The sequence below is a fragment of the Lolium perenne genome, chromosome 5 (assembly GCF_019359855.2).
Source record: "Lolium perenne isolate Kyuss_39 chromosome 5, Kyuss_2.0, whole genome shotgun sequence".
Taxonomy (NCBI): domain Eukaryota; kingdom Viridiplantae; phylum Streptophyta; class Magnoliopsida; order Poales; family Poaceae; genus Lolium; species Lolium perenne.
The window spans coordinates 136646892-136659488 of NC_067248.2; the positions used below are offsets into that span (position 1 = coordinate 136646892).

General features: G+C 39.0%; 2 protein-coding genes across 7 annotated transcripts; both read left to right on the top strand.

The window, feature by feature from the left end:
- Positions 1 to 1437: 1437 nt before the first annotated feature.
- On the top strand, positions 1438 to 12546 carry LOC127300002 (uncharacterized). Of its 6 annotated transcripts, XM_051330066.1 has the most exons (20): positions 1438 to 1921; positions 2075 to 2136; positions 3105 to 3176; positions 3253 to 3302; positions 3692 to 3740; positions 5202 to 5297; positions 8769 to 8888; positions 8987 to 9055; positions 9139 to 9325; positions 9420 to 9568; positions 9663 to 9848; positions 9940 to 10065; positions 10137 to 10270; positions 10562 to 10637; positions 10718 to 11010; positions 11099 to 11285; positions 11354 to 11473; positions 11540 to 11802; positions 11884 to 11959; positions 12033 to 12546. In XM_051330066.1, the coding sequence occupies exons 7-18, from the start codon at positions 8787 to 8789 to the stop codon at positions 11738 to 11740; spliced, it is 1830 nt and encodes a 609-aa protein (XP_051186026.1). In that variant the 5' UTR covers positions 1438 to 1921; positions 2075 to 2136; positions 3105 to 3176; positions 3253 to 3302; positions 3692 to 3740; positions 5202 to 5297; positions 8769 to 8786; the 3' UTR covers positions 11741 to 11802; positions 11884 to 11959; positions 12033 to 12546. The 6 variants fall into 6 exon arrangements, with proteins under 6 accessions (XP_051186026.1, XP_051186025.1, XP_051186024.1 ...); XM_051330065.1 differs by lacking the exon at positions 3253 to 3302 and having other exon boundaries at positions 1438 to 1997; XM_051330064.1 differs by lacking the exon at positions 3253 to 3302 and having other exon boundaries at positions 1438 to 1973.
- Positions 5636 to 8278, top strand: LOC127300004 (uncharacterized). The gene is made up of 6 exons (XM_051330068.2): positions 5636 to 6181; positions 6267 to 6354; positions 6455 to 6579; positions 6671 to 6742; positions 6839 to 6996; positions 7311 to 8278. Exons 1-5 carry the CDS (start codon positions 6136 to 6138, stop codon positions 6958 to 6960), a joined length of 453 nt encoding a protein of 150 aa, XP_051186028.1. The 5' UTR covers positions 5636 to 6135; the 3' UTR covers positions 6961 to 6996; positions 7311 to 8278.
- Positions 12547 to 12597: the final 51 nt, after the last annotated feature.

Consider the following 12597-nt stretch of genomic DNA (forward strand, 5'->3'; position numbering starts at 1 on the left):
AGACCGAACTGGAAGACCACTACTCCATGGAGAAGCAGAGGGACCGATTGGCCAAAGAGCGCAACCACAACATCCAAGAGGCCTCCCACGTCCGTGAGCTGGCTCAGCAGAGAGAGTGCCCGATCGTCAAAGACCTCGCAGCGGAGACGAGGCCGTCCAAGAGGCTTCCCACGTCCGATTTGCATGTAATGATGATAGCCACTTTGAAGTTGAAAGTGTCATAGGAAGCACTAATATTTTGTAGGAGGAAGATGATAAAAGCATAAGCTTGGGGATACCCATGCACCACCAAGAAAAGGGGATAGATAATGAAGAGAAGGAGCAAGAAAATGAAGAATGGGGACCTCCCAACTATGATAGTAATTATCAAACTCAAAACTTGTTATTATGATGAATCTGATGATGATATGCCTATTATTGATTTTATGGTTCCAAATGATGACTTTGATAATGAATATGTTTTGGATATAAAATATGATAATCTTTAGATGATGGTCCTATTTCGTCTGATATCCTCCATGTTTAGAAATTGTCACTAGCTTATGGGAGGATAAAAATTATGAACTTGTTGGTTGTGATGACACTCTCACTCATGAGACTCATATATTATTCTTGAATTCTTCCATTTACACCGTAGAGGAGAAATGCTTTATGTAAGAAATAAATGCATGAGTTGAAATTATCGAAATCCTACTTGTAACCATGATGTTAATGATGATCTTGATCCTTGCAACTACTTTGAGAGCGAAGCATGTTAATGGTTGTTGTGATAATGTTAACGATCCTTTTAGTCTCTATGCAAAACCTGCAAAGTTGCCCCAATCTAGTAGTTATATATTGTCAACTTTGTTTTCAATACTTGCAAATATTATGAAATAGGAAGTGATAAGTTCCGTCCTTATGTTTCTAATAATTCAAAATTTCAAACAAAGATCCTAGAAACCATGTTTGTATAACAAAAATAGGTGATCTACCATGAAAACAAGCTAAACCAGGTTTATACGGCTTGAAACGATGATATACACATGTTTTGTAGCTCAGTAGCTACCCCGATGTATAGAGGGTCCTTTTGCCAAAAATAAAAATGTTTCTGTTAAATCCATCATGTTTGTGTGAATTCGTTTTGTTTTGAGACATTTGAACATTTCTTAAAGGGAAAATACATGAAAGTTTGAATAAACAATAAGGTTAAACTTTGGTTAGGGCAATTATTTTATGATCTACATGACTATTTTATACAAATTGTGTGAACATTATTTTGGTATTATAGCGGAACAAATTTCATAAACAACATGAACAAAATTTCTCTACTATATTAAATGGCTACATGTAGTGAGATGGTTGGTACGTACGTCCAATACCACCACACATCCCGCAGCCCTCGCTAAAAAAAACGACCAAACCATCCCGCAGCCCTCGCTAAAAAAAAACGAGCAAACCATGACTGAAACGAAGGGGCACGTCTTCACCAGTTCACCTCCTCCTCCCGCACAGTCAAAGGAAAAGAAAATCCCCCCAGATTGGTTCCTTGCCTCGCCGTCGACGCGCCGCCCAGCTCCCGTCCCCCATCCCGCTCATGTCCCGCTCTCTCAACCATCACGCGCGCTGCGCCGCCGATGCCGTCTTCCCCGTTTCCCCTTCTCTCCTGGCCCATCCCTATACGCGCCGCCTCCCATATGCCATGGTCAGCTGGAACCGCCGGTCAGCTCGATGGCAACTGCCGACGCAGATCGTGGCGCTCGTGCTGGTTACCTCCTCCACCAATACAAACGTGCAAGCCCTCCAATTTATACTACTGCCGCACTTCCATTACCTCAACTTTTCTCATCTTTCTCCTGCCTCAAGTCCGGCACCAGGAGCCATCGGACCGGACGATTGCATACTACCTCCTTGCCGCGCCCGGGCTTCACGGCGGCAGCGTGTACGTGTTCCTGCAGCACACACGACGCCTACAAGTCCAATTTCTGCACGCTGTAGGCCGCAAGAGTGTTCTGCCTGTAGCCCATCGAGTCTTTAATTTTGCTGCTATTTATCAGTCTTCGTCTAATCATTCACATTTTTCTTTTCCCTACAGAAATCGGAGCTATCGGGCCTGGAAAGCAAGAAACGAGCACCAACACCACTTGCCTCCAAAAGGTTCAAACTTTTGGCTTTGTGTGCTGATAGGATCGACGGGGTTGTTCATGTTGTCATCTATTTACTTGCACATTCTCCATCTGTTGATTGTATTGTCTCACTGCAATTCATTGATTTTATAGTAGCTTATTATGTGGTCTCACTGTCTCTGTATTTGCATACTGGTTCGCATATGTATTCCTTTGCATGGTGTGTCGATAGTTCTCAGTACCAAGTTCAACGTCATGTGAAAATTCTTCATGTCTATTTTGCCAAGGAGTCTCTTTTCTGTACTCTTCCTACGCTGATTATGCTCAAGCAGGTGCCTTCATATCTTAGTAATTCCCTGTAACATATAGAGATTCCATGATCTTTTTTTCTATCGTATTCTGCATCCAGGCTGAGCAAACTTTGAGTGATGTGTCAAGATGCACAAAACAAGCTTTCTGATCTAGCTACGTGTAATAAGCAACTTGATTATAGGCGTTGCTAAGCTATCTGAATCTGAAAAATCATATTGATGCCCCATACTGTCATGTCCTAAGCTACTCCGTCACCATTTATATTCAAAGTTTTCGGCTTCACGTATTCTGAGCTTCCCCATTTTTCATTCTCGTGAAGCGAATTAGGTTCAGGTCGACACGAATTCAGTAATGCAATAACTTCATATGGTCCACAAGTTGGATCTTTATCATGGTAGCGACCAACTCAATCCTTCTTACGTAAATGGATCCATGTATCGCTTATCTTCATAAATGGATCTACTCACTGTATGTTGTTTATTATATGTGTGATTGTGTGCTGTGGATCACTGAACGAACTTGTTGCTTATATTCAGAAACATACTGACATAATGTTTGCTTGCACTGAATGTTATTGGGAATGACTTAATGTTTGCTTGCTATATGAAACAATATGGGGGAATGACCCCTAAGTTCATATGTAGAGATTATGATGTAACTCATGATTTTCCCCTGTAATATGTGCAGGTTTATATCTCAAGTCAATCCAGCATTTCATATCGAGTCTACGAGGTGCTCTGTTCAAAACCAACACTACAGGTAGTTTTTTGTTCAAATGTTTCTTGGTTTTTATTTTCTGTTTGAGTGCTTTTTCACTATTTTTCTCTGTTGCTAGATTGTAATCCGAAGTTGTTGTTTATTATTACACACTTTGAGCCAATACAGGTTACACTCCAAATTCCTGATGATTTGTAATTGCTTCCTCTGAAAACTGCTACTGTTTATCCGTAAATTATGTGGTTGCTTAACAGTTTCAATCAATCAATTTGTATTGGTAACTCAGCCAACATGGTTCAGTTTAAGTAAACAGTAACTTTAGTGCTATGAAAAACATCATGTTTGCGCTATTTTTTATTGACGTGCTGCCAGTAGGAGATAAAAGAAAGCAGCTCTCGTGTCAGTTAAGACTTAAGAATAGTTTCTGAAAGTACTCTCTATAGAGTAGGTTCTCTTGAGAACCATCTTTCCTTCACATACCTTTTTTAAATTTTTCTTTTTTTCTTTTCAACTCGGTTTGAGTGCCTTTTCACTAATTATTATTTCTCTGTTGGTAGGTTACCATCTGAAGCTGCCTTTGATCACCCAATCTGAGCCAATATACAGGTTACTCTCAAAAAACAGACCACATTTTTCTATCATTACGACTGTTCACTTCCGATGTGTATTCTTCCAACAAAAGTCTTTGATATTTGACATTTTCGTTCTACCAAATAGACATGTTGCAGACAAGCTTATGAATTAGTGTTTTCCATTTTTCCTTTAAGACTCCGAACTGAAACTTCTTGATAATATATACATGTCCTTTACGATACCATTTTCTTCAACCATTATTTAAAAAACACCTATTGTTTCGCCACCACGAACGAGAGGAGAAGAAAACCACTCCTAAAAGATATCCACATCCCTAACATGCCCCTTTCCTGTAGTACCGAAATGATCCTGAATGAGCAACTAATAGCGCACTTCTGTAGTACCTCACTAATAAATTGTAAGAATACAGTATGGCAAACATGTGCTAACCTCTACTTAGTTTAGCATCAGATCCCGTGATAACATGCTATATGTAGTGTTTCTACTATGACCATATCTTATAATTATGCAGACTATTTCTGTTTGTTGTTACTGTAGTACACAAATATATGGTTCAAAGGTAGTGTTTGAGTTTCCAATTCTTACAAGTTACATACTTCTTTTGTACCATATCAAGTTTTCAACACCATTGATGAGCTTCAGAATCCATATTTCTTTGGACATGAGTACAGTTAATACTAACAATATCATATACCTTCACCCATCTGAATAGTTGCTTTGAGAACCATTAAATCTGTTGTTTCTACTTCTCTTTGGTATTTGTAATAATTCCAGCTTTGTTTTGCGCATAGCACTTTCGATATGTTTGCTCCAGTTACAATGTTGTCAAATGTTCAAAGCGCATACCAATAGCTATAATTTTTTTTGTTTCTGCAACCTCAACTAAAATTGTGTTTTGTCCAAACTGGGTCGCATTACTTGGAAAATGGCTCTAGATTAGGCACATGTTTCCATACTGATATTTTTGTTCAGTTGGAGATGAATGTAGAGTAATGGACAACAACAGTAGAAGGAAAAGCTCATAATTCTCAGCTCACTAGATCTCTTGTACCAAGAGCTCTTATCCTCTCATAGACATGTAACTTGGGTTTTCATGGATTCCACTATTTTTGTATATTCTGCAGTTAGTTGTGTCGTCATAGTCATTCGCCTCCTTGCAGTCCTCATTACTCTAGGCCAGTTTCTCCCACAGATAATTAAATTCGCTTTCATGCTAACAGCCGAAGATTTCCATTTCTAAAATCCTCTCTTCTAATGATCCTGACATTCTGTGGTAGTCACTGAACACTACTGTCTATCTTCTAAGATTTCTCAAGAAGATTTAGTTATTGTTGGAGATTTCTCCATTGTTTTGGGCGTTCATTTCTTATTGAAAATAAGCATATTGTCCGGAAGAGATTGTTAGTTGACCCATCACACAATTTTGTAGCTTGCTAGATTTCTAGCCGAAGCAGTAATCATCTTTTTTTCCAGGAGATCTTTGAACCTGGACAGTATTTCTGGATCCTCTCCTGGAAAATATAAAGGGCCAAGCTTATTGCCAAGCTTATTATTTATAAAGACCTGCAGGTCAGCACATGTTGCTTATCTTTCCCCTATAGTTTTATTGTTATTATTTTCTGGTCATTTCATACACTCTCTGCCTACAATTATTTTTGTACATAATTTGCCTCCCACAATTTTTTGAACTACTGCTTAGGTGAATGTCTGTGGTTGTGGTGCACACTCTTTCTACGGTGCTAATGTTCAATTTTCATGCATTTTTTGGGACGATAAGATTTTCCATGGAAGTGTGCAACCATTAAGCCTTTAGTATCTTTTCTTATGTAGATGGCACCCATAAAACTTATAAACAAGAGGACTTATGCGGGCTTCACAGAAAACCCGCGGAAACCTAGGTTAGTTTAACTTATCTTCTCATTCAAATAATGAAGTACTAGCCATCTTACACTGTTTATTATAGATTTAAGGATTTCGATAATATTGAGTATGCTGATACCTACTCAAAGTGGAGCATTCACGTGAGGGTAGACGTGAAGTTTCTTCCTAACAAATACAATGACAACATATGCTTTGTTCTTATGGATAAAACTGTAAGTTTCAAAGACTCTTGATAAAATTCCTAAAATGTAATCATGTGTTTATCATAACCTTACTTTTTATGCTCAATCACATTCAAGGGGGCAAAAATAGAAGCAAGCGAGTTTGGGGAAATGCTGAAGTAGCGCGATTCAACCGCATCCTGCAACCTGGTTGCAAATATACAATTCATAGGGTTATAATTAGTCCTAATGCGGAATAGGTCGAGTTTAGAGCAATTGGACACCTGTTTGAATGCCATTTTAACCGAGAGACAGTGGTTGAGCCCTGTCTGCCTATTGAGTTCCCAATACTCCCAAAGCATCTGATGCCATTTTCGGATGTAGCCGAGCGTCCAAATAAAACCTTCGTAGGTATATGTACCGTATATCATTCAACTATACAACTGTGACCAATAGATATTTAGGATTCCAAATCGACTGATGACATTTTGTACAGATATAGTTGGCATAGTCGTTCATTGTTGTGAACGTGAACGTTTTGGGAGGCACGGCAAGTATAGGGAAGCTATCTTCATGGATGCGTGGTATGTGTACTTATTAGTACATAAACAACGTAGTTATCTTCTGGCTTATTAGTAAAAAGATGATTTCTTCAAATAATATTTCAAAAACTTCAAACTGTAGGGGAAATCTTATTGTCATAAGCATTTGGGGTTTACAACTGAACCAGAACTCATACCTATGGTCAACGACTGAAGGCAGCAAGCCCATTGTCATCGCAACCATGTTGCAGAAAGATATTAAATTTGGTAATTGATTTATCTGCATCACCACATACTTATACTTTAACTTATTTTATTGAAACACCGCGATAATTGTATTTGTTCTACTTAACAATAGGTGATCTGAATACATCGGACCATACAAACCTTGCTTTCAACCCAGCTCATCGTGCATCACTTTCTCTCCAGGGTGAGTTATTTTAACACAACACTAAGTTACAAAGATATCAACACACCTATTGATTCCTATAATATATGAACATTAAGCTCAAATGTAAACATGCAGATATCCGCCAAAAAATAATTACTGGAGCGATTGACATGACCTTTGTGCAAAGGTTTGTTGAGAGGAGGTGGGCCTCTGTTGCGATGGTGCTGGCTAAAAGAGATGCACGCTACAGGAAGTAGTTGTGGTTGGATTATCTGTTCGCTGCTGTAATTTAGGCAAGCTACATGCTATATGTTTTTCTGTGTGTACTGTATTTTGGTGAGGAAACAAAATCGTCAAAAAATTGAAGATGACTTTTTAAATGTTTAATATAAATCTGTTTCTGGGTGCTTCTTATGCATATGTACATATACTGCGTTTTATTCCAGGTTTTGGTTATCGATACGTTATACGACGTATATCTGTATAAGCAGGATAGGGGGCAAAGTAGTAGCCAATCCACATACCATTTTCAACTGCATTTTTTATCCAATTTTCTCGTAACTTGTCCTTTTCAAAATCTCACACTCTTATCGCTTTCAAAATATAGATGGGAGACTGTGGAGAGTTCACTATGATGGCAACCCCCGAGGAAGGTGATGACGACCTTTTTGGTGACCAGCTGGTGACCCTGACGACTTCACTTGGACTTCCACCACCTGAGTTCAGGGGAAAGCAACTACCACCCACGGCACCTGGAGATCATCGTTGGATCATAGAGGGAAATGTGAGGGGCCGACTTGTCAGGACAGAGACACAAGATATAGTCTTCTACAAGATGAGCCCCAATTGGGAGATTGGCGTAGAGATGGCCATGCAAGAGGCACTGGCCCGCACTGTGCAGACTTACCAACATGAGATGTCTCAGGGTTCTTCTTTTTATGCCTTTGGGAGGCGCTTTGAGGATGGGACAACCAACAGGACTGCTGGAGATCGTGTAGGTATGGATTACAGGGTTATCCAGATGGAGGACTTGGAGTGCCACATCGTCAACTTAGAGGAAAGCCTTACTGCTGAAATGAGAAAGAATGAGAATTTGAGGGTTACCATAGAGAAGCTGAAGCGGGGAAATACAGAGTTGACCATGGAGCTCTGTGATATGGATGACAAGCTGATTGCGAGAGATACTGAGATCACTGAACTGAAGAATGCAATGACGCCTAAGGAGACCCCAGCAGTCCCACATGACCAGGATACGCAGAATGAAGAAGAAGATCCAGAGGAGCGCATTGCTTTTATGCCAAATGGAGAGGAGTTAGAGATCGTCTCTGAGGAGGAGGATACTCCCACGGGGAACACTCCACCCCATCAACGTAGGACCATAAGCACCAGGACCTACCATGCTCTCCTCAACAAGTGATTAGATTGATCGACCACCATTTGCGTCTTAGTGAATTTGTTACACAAGTTGAACCTTACTTCTTAGGACCATTTTGTAATGTTAAAATGTAAGAGTTCCAAACAGATTTAATATATGTGCATTTGAAGTGATGCCAATTAATGTAATTATTTATTCTAGCTACTGTTGTTTTTCAAGCATAACGTTTTTTGAGAGATTACACAAGGAGAGCCTCCTACTGTTTACTTTTATTTTAAAAAGGAGTGTTTACATTATTTAAATTTATTTAATTACAACTTTCCCACACCCAGCATGATTGCAGCATTGACATATGTCGGTCTACCACCCTGGATAGCCTCCGTTCGAGTGCACAAACTAGGGGATCAGCTCTTGTACAGTGCGCGTGTAGTTCCCATCGGCAACCCGAGATAACTAAATGCCAGGGTTGCGACTTGGCAACCGATCGCCACACCGAGCTCATGAGCAACTTCTAACAAGCGAAAACTTCAGGCACAAAATTTGTTTAGTGTTATTTTTCTTTTATCATAAATGTGTATATTGGTGTAGCTTGAGGTGTAAGTTTTTTTCCATTGGTAGCTTTTATTGTAATAGGACTTGTTCTTGTCCAGACAATAGCATATCCTCAGCACATATGTTTCACTTTTGCAGATCAAAAGCGAAAACCCGATGAATTCTGTTGAAGATCCACATAAATCAACAGATGAAGGCCTCGATGCCAGGATGTTGGGACGGACTGAAGGTTCATCGAGTTCTGCACAACCGATGGAGGTGCACCTCATTTAATTGTTTTCTTTTGGGTTCCTATGCATGTTGCACATTCCCATGTACTAATTATATTTCAATTATATTATGTCTCACTGTTTTAGATCATGGGAACCCACATGGATTCCGTCGATGCTTCGAAACGACCTGCTGACTCTACACAACCAAATGAGGTTCATACAAACAGATGTATTCTCTATGCATGTTGCATATGCTCATATTTAAATTTTATCTCGATATTGTTCCACTTCTGTAGATCGCCAACAGGAAACATATGGATTCTGTCGATGTTATGAGACTACCCATGGACATATGCCCTGAGGCGATGTTGGAACACACTGAAAATTTGTCGGATGTTACACCACTAAAGGACGAAAAGAGGCGGAAGACCAATTTACAACATAACAAACCCAAGAAAGCAAACAAAATGGTTATCCCACAAGGTTCGTACTTCATTTGCGGTTATTATTCTCTTCGTTGTGCTGCATTATTTTCTGACCTAACTATTTTGTGGCACACTGCCATATTATATGCAAGATTATGTCTGCACTTCCGAAGATATAGATGTTGTCAAGTTAATCATGTCTGCACCAAAAAATACCAAGTTTGTGGACATCGGTGATGCCTTGTTATCAAACAATGACTTAAGATGCCTTACGCAAGATGGCATGTTCTTGCACGATGGTGTAAGTCAAACTGCATGAAGACTGTCCTACTTAAATAAATACTAATAAATACTATGTATATAATTCTAAATATATTCTATGCACAAAATTATAGGTCATAAATGCCTACATATATTGTATAAGTGACCGTGGTCATCTCCGGGATAGAGCCGGTGGAAGGGTGCACCTAGAAAGCACGTTCGTATCCAGCCGGCTAAAGAGACATGGAGAATGTGAGATAGACCCATCAGATCATCGCCGCATTGTGGAACGGATGGATAAGTATTTGAAGAATGACATGGTAAAACTTAGGTTACTGTATGCAGACCTTATTTAGTTTTCTAATTACCTAAATGTTGCTCTGACTAAATCTTACATGATTTTCACTTCAGGTCTTCCTTCCGATCAACGTTACTGCCTCTCATTGGTATGTAATAGTTGTCAACGCGAAAAAACGTGTGATTCAAGTGCTAGACTCACTTGGTGCTGTTGTAAAACGGAATGCCGTCACTCTTACAGTAAGTACTTAATACTCATGTCTTCCTCTTGACATTGCATTATGTCTTTCTCAGTCTTTACTATATTACAGTTGAGAGGACTTGAGAAGCATCTGAAGATCGCATCCCAAAAAAAGGACTTTAACATAGGTGAAAAGTGGAATGATCTCAATGTTACAAAATGGCCAGTTATAGAACAGTTTCCAGAGCCTATGCAGACTGATGGGTATGCCGAAAAACCATTAAAACTTTATTTGTCCGTAAGTCGATGCATACAAATGTTTCTAAGTATATTTGAACAATTACATAAGTCGATGCATACAGATTGCTAGGATGAACCTCTAAATATATCTTGCTTAAAACTGTAATGTATTTTATATCCAACAAACCGCTTGAACATTTACATAAGTCGATGCATACATATAGTTAGGATGAACCTTATTACATGTCCACATAGTTCCTTTATGTTGAGGGGCCTAAATTAAATATTAACACAACATTCGGTAATCCCTTGTAGTGCATCATGTGGGTTGTTCATGATAAATTTTATGGAATATTGGACGGGCGATATGCTGACTGACCATGTCATACAGGTTCTTTTCTCTATCACGATCACATCCTTCGTAGCTTGCATCTTAAATTATTACCTTACCAAATTTGGCTTATTATGTAGGAAGATATGAATGAATTCCGACCAAAATTAGCCGCCATATTGTATGATTCAGAACTGAATAAGATAAAAGGTAGCCCGATATACGCACAATCTGACAAAGAAGAAAATGGATCTGATTCTGATATTGTGGTGCTGCCGAATCCAAAGCGACCATACTCATCCGATGTAGCCGAAGATGACAGAGTCAAAGAAAAGCGTCATATTCTGGTCCACATGATGCCCACGGATCCACACATGTTAGTTCACGAGCTTTGCAAATACATCATGTCGATTCAAGACGCCAAACTTTTGGAGTAAGCATGTCGATTCAACATGTTATGAATATGACTTGTGATAATATGCATTATTGTGATTTCATGATTCTTAACATTTGACACACAGGCAGGAATGGGTTCGGAGTTCCAAACCTTATCCTATAGGCTTGAATCTTAAGAAAATCCAGGAAATACTCAGAGTGGACAGGCCCATGGACAATGATTGTTTCAACTTGGGAGTACGCATAGTGGCATGCGATGAGATCCTGCAGATGGTAGAAACTGATGTGCACTACATGGATCTACGTTTTTGTGTAAGTTACTATAATCTCATATTTTCTTTGTTATCACTATGTTTCTAAGTACATTAGAAAATGCTCAGACGGCGATGGTCGATTCCACCCGAGGTCACAAGTGGCGAGTAAAGCCAAATATTCAATCGCTGGCAACATTGTTTGATAGTTGGCCCGGGACACCCTACAAAATCTCTTCATGCAAATTGGTAAAGATAATTCACTTGTCCAATGTTGTTATCTCTTATGTGTTTCTAATGGTTGTCTCTTTGCAGGTTTTGCTTCCTTATGCATCCAGGGGACACTTTAACTTGTTCTCCATTGATAAGCAAGAATCTTCTGTATCTATTTTGGATCCTCTTTCGGTGTTTCCATCTCTAGAGAGTAAAATGGTTCGATCTCACAACTTGCAATTGAAGTTACAAAGAATTGCAATCTACCTAAGCGACGCACTCGCATTAGCACAACCTGGTTGAGATGCCGATATATTTTCCTGGCCACGTACATCACCAGTTGGTATTCCAGAAAATCCAGACAGGTGAATAACTCTAAAATATAAACTCAAATGTATTACTCTGTTTCTTTACTATTCAAATAATGATGATGCATTTGTCCACAGTAATGCGTCGGGTTATTTCGTGTTTTACATTATGCTCTCATGGAATGGTAAAGAATTGGTTCATCCAATATGCACGGTGGGTATTTATTATACTTTGCACATTTTTATTGTTTACACGTGAAATGTTAATAACAAGTATTGTTAAGCAGGATGGTTACGAGTTGCGGAAGAACTTTTTGATACATGTTCTCAGGTGTCATGAAAATGAAGCAGAAGAAAATATCCCTGCCATTGTACACCAATATTTGAGAAGCATCAAGGAGTAGATATTAGTTGATCAAAAAAATTAGTCGAGTGCTTATTATCTTATTCAAATGCTGTCAGTTACGTTTGTTCTTCAAATATACTTCAAACAAGGTTCTTAGAATATCTCGTGGATGTAGTTTTATACACAATTTTTATGTATGTATTATATTGAGTTATTGTAAAAAAGCCGTGGCAACGCACTGGCATTCCGGGATGATTATGCTTCTTCAAGCTTTGAATCTCATTAATTTTTTCATTTAGTTAGATCAATTTGGCCTCGTGTGCCGCTCATATTAGAACGCCCACTTGCTGTGCTGCCAGACATGGTATTCTCCATTGATGATGAAAGTTAGGAGAAAATAGCTGTAACCAGAATATGATGATATTTCTATACAAGTCACGTACCATTTTCCACAATTTAGGGTATTTTATTTTTAAGCACTATCTAAATATCTGTTTGATAAGACA